This window comes from Triticum aestivum, chromosome 6D (assembly GCF_018294505.1).
Source record: "Triticum aestivum cultivar Chinese Spring chromosome 6D, IWGSC CS RefSeq v2.1, whole genome shotgun sequence".
Classification (NCBI taxonomy): Eukaryota; Viridiplantae; Streptophyta; class Magnoliopsida; order Poales; family Poaceae; genus Triticum; species Triticum aestivum.
The window spans coordinates 329,952,691-329,964,855 of record NC_057811.1 but is presented as its reverse complement, the minus strand read 5'-3'; the positions used below and the strand labels follow the sequence as shown (position 1 = coordinate 329,964,855).

General features: G+C 50.8%; 1 protein-coding gene across 1 annotated transcript; it reads left to right on the top strand.

The window, feature by feature from the left end:
• Nucleotides 1–2,419: 2,419 nt before the first annotated feature.
• On the top strand, nucleotides 2,420–11,848 carry LOC123141562 (probable LRR receptor-like serine/threonine-protein kinase At1g53430). Its single transcript, XM_044560671.1, has 9 exons — nucleotides 2,420–2,484; nucleotides 3,757–3,862; nucleotides 5,046–5,106; nucleotides 5,254–5,369; nucleotides 5,452–5,665; nucleotides 5,733–5,994; nucleotides 6,089–6,173; nucleotides 6,321–6,597; nucleotides 11,397–11,848. Exons 1-9 carry the CDS (start codon nucleotides 2,420–2,422, stop codon nucleotides 11,846–11,848), a joined length of 1,638 nt encoding a protein of 545 aa, XP_044416606.1.
• Nucleotides 11,849–12,165: the final 317 nt, after the last annotated feature.

Sequence of the window (12,165 nt, the reverse complement as noted above, 5' to 3'; positions counted from 1 at the left end):
AAGTTATTCCAGATGAGTCCACCATACCTACCTATATGCGGAATTACCCTGCCGTCCTAAGTAAAATTGCACGTGCCACCTCTAAAAACTTGTAATAAATATCCTTTTTGTGTGCCTGGATCGTTCATGGAACGACACGAGGTGGTCGGTATCTTCCATGCTAAGCGGGTTATTCTCAGGTCAAGTGTTTATTCACTCGCCATCGCACGAGAAAAGGGCAGTAATAGGGATGCCCAATCCCAAACTACAAACAGAAAAAGCTTACAAATAATCAAACAAAAACTCCCAATGGATTCAAAACCTTTACTTTTATCGCTTGGGGACCGCCACTAGCGTGCTTAGCATGGAAGATATTGATAACTAATGGTCGTGAAGTAAATGAGATGGGTTCATGTCTCAAAATATCATTTACCTTTAAAAAAACTTGAGCTCTGGCACCTCTACAGATCACTGCTTCCCTCTGCGAAGGGACTTTCTATTTACTTTTATGTTAGTGTCATCACCCTCTAAAATAAGCGCCAGAACCTGAGAGCACTGCTGTCATGCTTATGCATTGTGTGTAGCTAATGTTGGATGCATCATGACTGGAACATTTCTACCATGAATTACAATGTTTAGTCGCTGCTTGAACTTTGGAGGTGCTCTGCATTTATGTTTTGCGGTCTCAGAAAGGGCTAGCGAGATACCACTATTGTCATATTATATCATGGTTGTTTTGATAATGTGTTGCCGTTTGAGATATCTTATTATTGCTCGCTAGTTGATTATGTCGTTGATATGAGTTAATATAATCTTTAAGAGTTATTGTCCGCATGGTTAGTTATAATGTTGGTTGAAAACCTGGGTGCTGTTTAAGCCTATTTATGCAAACAAGAGCAGAGTTCATAAAAGTTTTTCCTTTTCACTTTCAGTTTATCAACTGAATTACTTGAGGACAAGCAAAGGTTTAAGCTTGGGGGAGTTGATACGTCTCCAACGTATCTACTTTTCCTAACGCTTTTCCTCTTGTTTTGGACTCTAATTTGCATGATTTGAATGAAACTAACCCCGGACTAACGCTGTTTTCAGCAGAACTACCATGGTGTTGTTTTTGTGCAGAATTTTTTTTCTCAGAGTGGAACGAAACTTTGCGAGGATTTTTTATATTAATAAAGAGAATTTCTGGATCCAAGACCCACCAGAGGGGGGCACCTGGGTGGGTATAACCCACCAGGGCTCCCCCTCCTAGCGCGCCCAGTGGGTTGTCCCCACCTGGTCGCCCCGTAGACCCTGAAACCGACGCTATAAAATCCTATTTTTTCAGAAAAAAAATCAGGGAGAAAGAATTATCGCGATCCACGAGACGGAGCCGCCGTCACCTCCTGTTCTTCATCGGGAGGCCACTTCTGGAGTCCGTTTGGGACTCCGGAGAGGGGGATCTTCGTTCTTCATCATCACCAACCCTTCTCCATCGCCAATTCCATGATGCTCCCCATCGGGAGTGAGTAATTCCTTCGCAGGCTCACTAGTCGATGAGGAGTTGGCTGAGATTCACCATGTAATCGAGTTAGTTTTGTTAGGGCTTGATCCCTAGTATCCATTATGTTCTGAGATTGATGTTGCTATGACTTTGCCATGCTTAATGCTTGTCACTTTGGGCCCGGGTGCCATGAATTCAGATCTGGATTGTTTATTCACCATTATATCCATGTTCTAGATCCGATCTTGCAAGTTATAGTCACCTACTACGTGTTATGATCGGGCAACCCCGGAGTGACAATAGTCGGGACCACTCCCGGTGATGACCGTAGTTTGAGGAGTTCATGTATTCACCGTGTGTTAATGCTTTGTTCCGGTTCTCTATTAAAAGTAGGCCTTAATATCCCTTAGTTTCCAATATGGACCCCGCTGCCACGGGAGGGTAGGACAAAAGATGCCATGCAAGTTCTTTCCATAAGCACGTATGACTATTTATGGAATACATGCCTACATTGTATTCATGAATTGGAGCTAGTGTCGTATCGCCCTAGGTTATGACTGTCACATGACGAATATCATCCTACAAATTACCGATCCAATGCCTACGAATTTATCATATATTGTTCTTGCTAAGTTACTACTGTTGTTGTTACTGTTGCACTTGCTACAAAACTACTGCTATCACTGTTACCGTTACCATTGCTGCTATCACTATTATCAAAACTATCATACTACTTTGCTACTGATCACTTTGCTGCAGATAATTAATCTCCAGGTGTGGTTGAATTGACAACTCAGCTGCTAATACTTCAAATATTCTTTGGCTCCCCTTGTGTCGAATCTATAAATTTGGGTTGAATACTCTACCCTCGAAAACTGTTGCGATCCCCTATACTTGTGGGTTATCAAAAGCTCAGATAGTTTTTTCACAGGGTCAGCTGTAGGAAGAACCAGGACGTCAATGGGTTCCAGGTTTGAGGTGGAGAAGTTCATGGAACTTAAAACCTTGGGTTATGGCAGACAAAGGTGAAAGATTTGTTGGCACAACAGGGATGCTTGAAGGCGTTGCGGGAAGTCAATTCAGCTAAGATACATGTGATGCATGGAAGTTCGCAGAAGATGATTTGGGAGCCTCGAGCGTGTCATGCAGTCAGAGAAGTTCGGCTGGGTCGGACTAGATAGTCTGATGGATCGACATGAGTCGGTTGGTACAGAAGACGGTGGTGGGATCGTCGACGGCGACATAGGAGCGTGATGCTGATGATGACCGACTTCTGGGACGTGGAAACACGTGGCGCGGGCCTGAGGGCTTGTGCAGCTTCGACAAGACTATGGCGTGGGGTTGATTCAAGACGGTGCACATGTGAGCTTGAAGTCGACGGGGCGCGTGGGTGGACTGATCATCTACCAGGGAGTCATATTGAAGGTGGAGCTGGAGTCTCGAGGACCTCACTCAGTGCTGATTGAGGGGCCACGGCGTAAGTGCACAAAGAGTCGAAGCCTATTCAGCGGGAAAAGCGAGTGACATGTAATTCGGATTGGAGCCCAGTGGTCTGATGGAAGCGTGAAACTCGTCATCGGTCAGTGATGATCGGTGGTACTCTGCAGTGGGGGTTGAGTAGTGTGGTTTCGCGACCCTTGAGACTTGACCAGGATAGCGGAGGCTCAACGCAGTAATAGTGGCGAGGCGTGCGACGCGCACGGGGCATGGAGACGGGCCAGGGCTCTGGTGGTCATACATGTGGTGAGACAACTGCGAATTTGACTCGGGATGACTCCAAGCAACGGTGAAATTCCTTCAAGTTTCATACAGGCGGTCAAGAAAGGAGCAGTGATGTTGAGTTCAGGTAACTCTTATGTGTGACACCCAATATGTGAGTTGTTCACTTTCACGCAGGTCAGTGGTCAGTGTGTAATGGCGTTGGACGGATACTCTGAAAGTAGGGATCACAAACTAGAGTAATAAGGAACTTAATTTTGCTCGAGTGTTGATTGTGGTCAAGAAATGAAGGGACTACAAGTTGTAGGTGGAGTCATATGGAGTCTTTGGAGTAGCAGTTGTGCTCACGGGATAAGCTCAAGTCTAATGTACATGAAAGTTTGATGCATTGACGAACTCAAGGTGGTGGAGAATATTCGTCAAGGTGGAGTTTGTTGGAAGAAAGTCTTATACGACCAGGTCGCAGGCTTTCAAACGAACGACCCTATCCATCGTACGACACGTGGAAGCGTGAATCTCCAAGCAAACAGCCCACTTCTTCTTCCCCGCTAGACCATCACCGATTCCATGAGTTGCAGTGCTTCGTCGTACCGGTTCTTCCTGTACTCGTTGTCTCTAGTGCGAGTCACCTGCGTAGGCTGTCCTTCCGACGACGAGAAGTTCGCCGGCGACCTCATGCAGTTGGTAAGGAACGGGCTCGCGGAGTTAATTAAATTGCTTCTCGCGGGTGCTGTCGGATCTGAGCTCATCCAGGCTCGGCGGACGGACGTTGCCGGCAGGGGGTGCACTGGTCAGCGAGGGCTCCCCGTGCTCCTGCTGGCTCGACGGAGTAGTTGCTCTAGCGGCTCCTGCTCCTCATCTGCCCCTTGCGGTACCAGGGGTGTGAGCCTGTGAGGGTCGTTCACCTGCGAGCTCGCCGGACTTGGGCGGCATGATGGAGCAGCGACTAAGTCAGCCACCGGCGGCGGGCTGGGCAATCCAATTTGGAAGGGGATTAATTTCTGTTGGAAAGGAATTAATGGTAACGATGAATCACGGATACTCTGGTCGCTTGAAGATTCACGAATACACATGTCGCACGATAGATTGGGTCGTTCGGTTGGAAGCATGAGACCCGGTCGTATAAGATTTTCTTCCGAGTTTGTTAGAGTTGTGTCGATTATTGTGTACAAAATAGGTTACAGTTGGACTTGTAATTGTATTGTGTTTAGATAGAATATGGAGTCGTGTCCTAGTAGGACACTTGTATCCTAGGCCTCTCGTATATAGTGAGGGTAGACACATGATGTAACCTATGCCAACATAATAGCACCGGAACGCGGGGGAAGCCGGCGGCATGTGCCGGCGTCCAGGACGACCGGGTGCGGTATTGTAGCGGTGTCATGAGGAGGAGTGCCCATAGTCAGGCCCCGGTGATGTAGCCATATCGGTAAACCTCGTTAACAAATCTCGGTGTCGTGCCTCATGTGATTGCTTGGTTCTTGGATGATCGACAGTATGACTCGGATTAAATTCTAACATGATTGGCAATTACTTTGCACGGAGTAGCATCTAGAATTTGATGTACAAACGTGCTCAAGCCGCCAGGACACACGCCGCGCGCAGTGTACGCCGTTCGTCGCATCTCGTTCTCTGCCCCGGCATAAACTCCAGTGCTTATCAGTGAAGAGCTTGTCGGGCCACTTTCCAAGCGCCAGTACGGCAGTACGTTTGCTTGCTGCTCACTAGCTCTTTCCTCTTGCCTTTGCACAGTTTGGATTTAATGCTCGGCTAAGGAAGCCATAGATCTCCCTTGGAGCCCAACGAGCAACCACAGTAGGGCCATTTTCTGAGTTTCTTTGGCCCGGCGAGGTGCTTGCTGCTCTAGCTGGCTAACAGTATGGCAATGATGAAGAGATGCCTTTGCAGATCCGGGGAAGACTTCAAAGGTAATGGTCGAACAATTGAACTATCTCTTGTCTCCCTGTCTTTACTGATACGAGGTCTTAGTATTTGAGTTATTTTCTAGTAGAAAAGATTAAAGTATATCCAAAGCTGATATTTTTTTCTCTCTCTTTTCCTGAATTGCTGAGCAGGACTGTTAAGGACAACCAACATCCATCTTTACTCCTATAAAGAGATCAGAAGAGCAACGAACAACTTCGACCATGGCAACAAGCTAGGCAGAGGTGGTTTCGGAACTGTATACAAGGTATTGTTGTTACCTCTCGGCGCTTGTTCAGTTAAACTGGGAAAAATCGAACAGCCAAATCCCTGTTATGTGGCACATGTAGGGAACCTTTGGAGACGGCACTGCATTTCCTGCCAAGGTTCTATCTTGTGAATCTGAACAAGGGATCAAGGAATTCCTGACAGAGATCGAAAGCATCGGCGAGGCCAAGCATGCGAACCTCTTCAGCTTGCTGGGCTGCTGTGTCCAGAAGCAAAATAGGATCCTGGTCTATGAGTTCGCGGAGAACAACAGCCTCGATCATGCACTCAAAGGTGGTTAGTCCCACCCAACCCAGTTCAGAGTTTCAGATTCACACCACGAGGCTCTCCACTCATACTGAAGGAAAAGTGCATATTTCAGCTCTAGGTTCAGCGAGCGGAGCAGCGATTCTCCCATGGAGCGTGAGATCGGACATCTGTATGGGCACGGCCAGTGGGCTGAGCTACCTCCACAAGAAGCACGAGCCCAACATCGTGCACAGATACATCAAGGCAAGCAACGTCCTCCTCGGCAGAAACTACAGCCCCAAAATCAGGGACTTTGGCTTGGCGAAGCTGTTCCCGGATAACGTCACCCATGTCAGCACGCGTGTGGTCGGGACGACGTGCGTGAGCCCTTCTTCCTCCTCTAGACACAGAGCCGTTTCGTCTCCTAAGACCAACAAGAGACTGGTGGTTGATGTCTGTGCATGTCTGCGGCGGATACCTGGCGCCTGAATACGTGGTGCACGGGCAGCTGACCAAGAAGGCCGACGTCTACAGCTTCGGCGTCCTCCTCCTCGAGGTCATCAGCGGCCGGAGGGTATCGGAGACGATTCGATCGGACACGTTCCTCGTGAGACAGGTCGCTTAGCTAGCTTCGGTTTTCCGATCCGCTGAATATGGCATCTCTGTGCTGCTGGCGCTCATGTTGATCTTTGTTGCAGTGCAGGCATGGCTGCTCTACGAGCAGGGAACGCCGTTGGACATCGTGGACGCCAGTGTCAAGGACTACCCAGAGGCAGAGGTGCTCAGATACGTCAAGGTAGGCCTGGCGTACAAACAGGCGGCGCCCAACGGGAGGCCGACGATGCGGCAGGTGGTGAAGATGCTGTCGCGGCCCGCCGCGTCCCGCGAGCTGGAGATACGCTTGGCCGACCATCACTACTCATCTGCCCTCACATGTCCTGGCTTGAGCTTGTCACCTCTTTCCTCCATGGCAACAAGTAGTACGAATTCCGCCTCGGCCACTTACAGTGAAATCGTGCCCAGGTAGATGGATTGATTTTTGAAACAAGACCATGCTCTAAAAACACTATTTTTAATGCACTTTGAAGCACTGAACTTTTATTCAAAACATTAGGAATGTTTTTCCTACATGGAATTTTACACATATGTATAACGTTCAACAATGTTTGTTTTCTTTCTTAAAAGGCAATGTTTGTTGTAAAACACATGGTGGTGCATTTGAGCTCATGAGCAAAAGAGCTATTCCACCCTCCTCGCCTGTTAAAATTCCAGAAACCAACATGCCCTCGGACATGCACCTGATTGGCATGGCCAAGCGAAATTGCGCAGCCCCGAAGATTAGCCAAAGTCATCGAGGATCACAGAACAAGCACTAATATCCAGCTTCTGCGTCTTGATAAATATCATCAGGTCATAAACAAAGATCAATAACCTCTAGCTCAATCAGATATGTCTAAAGACATTGCCCATGAACATTTTCATGGCTTCTGGAGCGAGATCTTCCAAATCAAATAAACAACAGCATCTCCAATAGATGATCCAAATGTAAAAATAACTAACTTTTGGACCGTCTGAGGCAAAAAACGCAGCTCCAACAGACGGTCCATATGTAAAAAAATTGGACCACGGCCTCCTCGTGATGTAAAATACAACACCTCGCGATGCAAATTTACATCACGAGGTACATCTGGTCCAAAACCAGCCGCCGTGTAACGCCCGGATAATCATGCTACAGTAATCTCACGTTAAGGATGGCACGTCACCTCTGTCACTGTAATTAATCTCGGGTTAATTCAAAACCGTTTCAAATTTAAATTCAAATTAATGTCAATAATAAAAGTTTTCAAAAATTTAAACAAAAATGTTCGGTGGGTGCCAGATATTGCACTGATAATGATTGTGGAGAAAACATATTTTTAGAAAATGCCTAACTAATTTAAAATGATGTAAAACAGAAAAGAAAATAAATAAAAAGAAAAGAAAATGCAACAGAGAAAAAAAAAGAACAAAAGGAGGAAGAAGCCCCCCTGCTGGACCGCGGCCCAGCTGGCCTTCGGGCCAACCAGGCCGGCCCCCACTCCACTCCTTATCCCCTCGCCCCCCCCCCCCCCCCCCCGCAACCCTAGCCACCACCGACAACCCCCACCTCCCCACTCACTCGCTCCCCCACCCCCCGATCCCATCTGGATCGGGGCAACGACTGCGACGCCCCGACTCGTCCCCACCGCCACGGCCACCTCGCCGGAGCCACCGCGCCGCCTCCTCCCTAGAGTCCCCCGCTCGCCCGACGACCCCGCCCCCTAGATCGACGCCGCCTCGACCTCGTCTCGTCCCCGACGGACTGCTTCCCCTCCGGCGCCGTCGTCCCCGACCCCCCCTCCACGAGCCCCGCTGCCTAGACCCCACCGCCCCGTGGTGAGGCTCCGGCATCCCCTCCTCCTTCCTTGCTCCGGCCACTTCGGCCAGGGCCTCGCTCACCGGCGCCCGCACGCGCGCGCTGTTCCGTCTGGCCGCGCCCGTCGCCTCGCGCCAACGCGCCTCGCCGGCGCCGTGCCGTTGGCCGCGCCTGGGCTCGGCCCTGGTCACGCCCCCGACCGCACCCACGCGCGCCCGCACGGCCATCGCCCGCGCGCGCCCCGACCGCGCGCCCGCGTCGGCCACGCCCCGCCTGGCCCCTCGTCTCGCTAACCCCCGCCGTCGCCTCGGGCCCCTGCTCGCCGTGCCCGCGCCCACACCACGCCCGTCCGCCACCGCCGCGGCCAAAGCGTCGGGGCCGTGCCCAAGTGGCTCGGCCATGGCCTCGCCCTCCCCCGTCTCTCCCTCTGTCCCGTGGCCTCGCCACCGCGCCTGCCCCTTCGCGCCACTCCGACCGCACCGGCGCCACCCCTCGCCTCCGCCAGCCGTCGCTGGAGATGGCCGCGCCGGCGAGCCCCACCATAGGTGCCCCGGCGTCCTCGTCCCGCCCTGCGGGAGAGCGTTCGCTCGGGTGCGCCCGCACCCTGGACCAAACCCGCAGTGCCCCCTGGGCCACTGCCAGGTGGGCCTCGCCCCCTCTGGACCACTGCCAGGTGGGCCTCGCCCCCCCCCCCCCGAGCCACTGCCCCCTGGGCCCGAACCCCGTGGCCCTATGACATATGGGGCCCAGCCCACAGAACGAAAAGAAAAAAATATAAAATAAAAATAATAATAATAAAATAAATAAATTAATAATAATAATAAAAATAATTAATAAATTAATAAAAATTAATAAATAAATAAAGAAAGAAAATAAAAATAAAAATAATTTTAATTAATTAATTAATTAATTAACTAAATTAGTTAAGTTAATTAATCCTGTTTAAACTAATCTAATTAGTTAATTAATTTAACTAAACAGTAGTTAATTAGCTAACAGTCACTGACAGGTGGGACCCACCTGTCAGGTTGACCGGGTCAACGGTCAACGTTGACTGCTGATGTCAGCATGACATCATGCTGATGTCATAAATCCAAATTTCGAATTAAATTAAATAATTAATTAAATTCCAGAAATTAATAAAATCTTTAGAAAATCATATCTTTTAATCCGTAACTCGGATTAAAATATTTTCAACATGAAAGTTGCTCAGAACGACGAGACGAATTCGGATACGCGGTCCGTTCGTCCACCACACCTTCCTAACCTATCGAACTCGCAACTTTCCCCCTCCGGTCCATCTGTCCGAAAACGCAAAACATCGGGAATACTTTCCCGGATGTCCCCCCCTTCGCCGGTACCACCTACTGTCGCGTTAGGACACCCCTAGCACTGCTCATTGTCATGTCACGCATCGTCATGCTTATGTTTGCATGGTATTTACTGTTTCTTCCCCCTCTTCTCTCTGGTAGACTACGAGACCGACACTGCTGCTGCCCAGTTCGACTACGGAGTTGACGACCCCTCCTACTTGCCAGAGCAACCAGGCAAGCCCCCCCTTGATCACCAGATATCGCCTATTCTTCTCTATACTGCTTGCATTAGAGTAGTGTAGCATGTTACTACTTTCCGATATCCTATCCTGATGCATAGCCTATCCTTGCTACTACTGTTGTTACCTTTACCTGCAATCCTACATGCTTAGTATAGGATGCTAGTTTTCCATCAGTGGCCCTACATTCTTGTCCGTCTGTTGAGCTATACTATCGGGCCGTGATCACCTGGGCGGTGATCACGGGTATATACTTATATACTATATACATGACACATGTGATGACTAAAGTCGGGTCGGCTCGTAGGAGTACCCGCAAGTGGATCTTTGTGGCGGAGCGACAGGGCAGGTTGAGACCGCCTAGGTGAGAGGTGGGCCTGGCCCTGGACGGCGTCCGCGGTTACTTCGACATAACACGCTTAACGAGTTCTTGGTATTTGATCTGAGTCTGGCCATTTGGTCTATACGCACTAACCATCTACGTGGGAGTAGTTATGGGTATCCCGACGTCGTGGTATCAGCCGAAGCTCTTTTGACGTCAGCAACTGAGTGGCGCGCGCCGCATTGGACCGTAAGCTCGCGTTTGTATTAAGGGGGCTAGGTCTGCTTCCGGCCGCGTACGCAACGTGCAGGTGTGCATAGGGCGATGGGCCCAGACCCCTGCGCGCATAGGTTTAGACCGGCGTGCCGACCTCTCTGTTGAGCCTAGGTGGGGCTGCGACGTGTTGATCTTACGAGGCCGGGCATGACCCAGAAAAGTGTGTCCGGCCAAATGGGATCGAGCGTGTTGGGTTATGTGGTGCATCCCTGCAGGGAAGTTTATCTATTCGAATAGCCGTGTCCCTCGGCAAAAGGATGACCCGGAGTTGTACCTTGACCTTATGACAACTAGAACCGGATACTGAATAAAATACACCCTTCCAAGTGCCAGATACAACCCGGTGATCGCTCTCTAACAGGGCGACGAGGAGGGGATCTCCGGGTAGGATTATGCTATGCGATGCTACTTGGAGGACTTCAATCTACTCTCTTCTACATGCTGCAAGATGGAGATGACCAGAAGCGTAGTCTTCGACAGGACTAGCTATCCCCCTCTTATTCTGGCATTCTGCAGTACAGTCCACTGATATGCCCCTTTACACATATACCCATGCATATGTAGTGTAGCTCCTTGCTTGCGAGTACTTTGGATGAGTACTCACGGTTGCTTCTCTCCCTCTTTTCCCCCTTTCCTTTCTATCTGGTTGTTGCAACCAGATGCTGGAGTCCAGGAGCCAGACGCCACCGTCGACGACGACACCTACGACACTGGAGGTGCCTACTACTACGTGCAGGCCGCTGACGACGACCAGGAGTAGTTAGGAGGATCCCAGGCAGGAGGCCTGCGCCTCGTTCGATCTGTATCCCAGTTTGTGCTAGCCTTCTTAAGGCAAACTTGTTTAACTTATGTCTGTACTCAGATATTGTTGCTTCCGCTGACTCGTCTGTGATCGAGCACTTGTATTCGAGCCCTCGAGGCCCCTGGCTTGTATTATGATGCTTGTATGACTTATTTATGTTTTAGAGTTGTGTTGTGATATCTTCCTGTGAGTCCCTGATCTTGGTCGTACACATTTGCGTGCATGATTAGTGTACGGTCAAATCGGGGGCGTCACACGCCGCCTGCGAAAGCCCAACCGCCACTTCATTTTCTTTCCCGCCTGCCCGCCCGCGACCTCCCGCCTGTCCGCCGCCGCCCCCCCGCCTCCACACCCCGCCACACGCCGCCCGCATCAGATCCGGCGCCGCCCCGCCCCCCGCCGCTGTTTCCACACCGCCCCGCCGCCCGCCAGCCCGCCGTAGCTCCGTTCGCCACCGCCCCGGCCGCACGCCGCCGCCGCTCCACCGCTCTTCGATGGTGCCGAAGAAGACGCCGAAGGGCAAGTCGGGCTTCTTCGGCGTGAGGCAGAAGCCCTTGGGTAACTGGGGTGTGGAGTTCTACGACGCTAGAAGGCGTTGGTGGATCGGCACGTACCCCTCCACCCACGAGGCCGCGCGTGCCTACGACGTGGCGGTGTGGCTTGCCGAGAGGCCTCGGTCGCACCTCAACTTCCCAGAGATCGAGAGTCGGGCGAAAGCGGAGATGCTTGTGCCGCAGGGCTTCAACATGAAGAAGATCACGACGAAGAAGGAGACGAAGAAGCCGTCGGTTGTCGTCAGTGCTGGCGAGACCGACGAGGAGGCGATGGCGAGGTTTGCTCAGGAGCATCCGGAGTACGTCCAGGCCGAGCTGGAGTACTACTGAAAGCGTGAGGCGGAGCAGAAGAAGAAGGGGCCGAAGAAGGAGGACGAGGCCGGTCCCTCGACGGTGATCCCATCGAGTCCTCTTTTGAGGAGGACTGGGCAGACTTCTCGGACAAGGAGGAGGAGGAGGGGTGCAACGACCCGACGAAGGAGGAGTTCTGGGCGCAGTTCCGCAGCTCCGACGATGAGGAGTAGTTTATCTAGTAGTTTGAATAAGTAGTAGTTGAAGTTCATGTATGAAACTATGTTGAATGGACTAGTAGTATGTCGTTTTGAGAAATTTACATCTTCATTTTGGACCATCTATTGGAGTTTCTC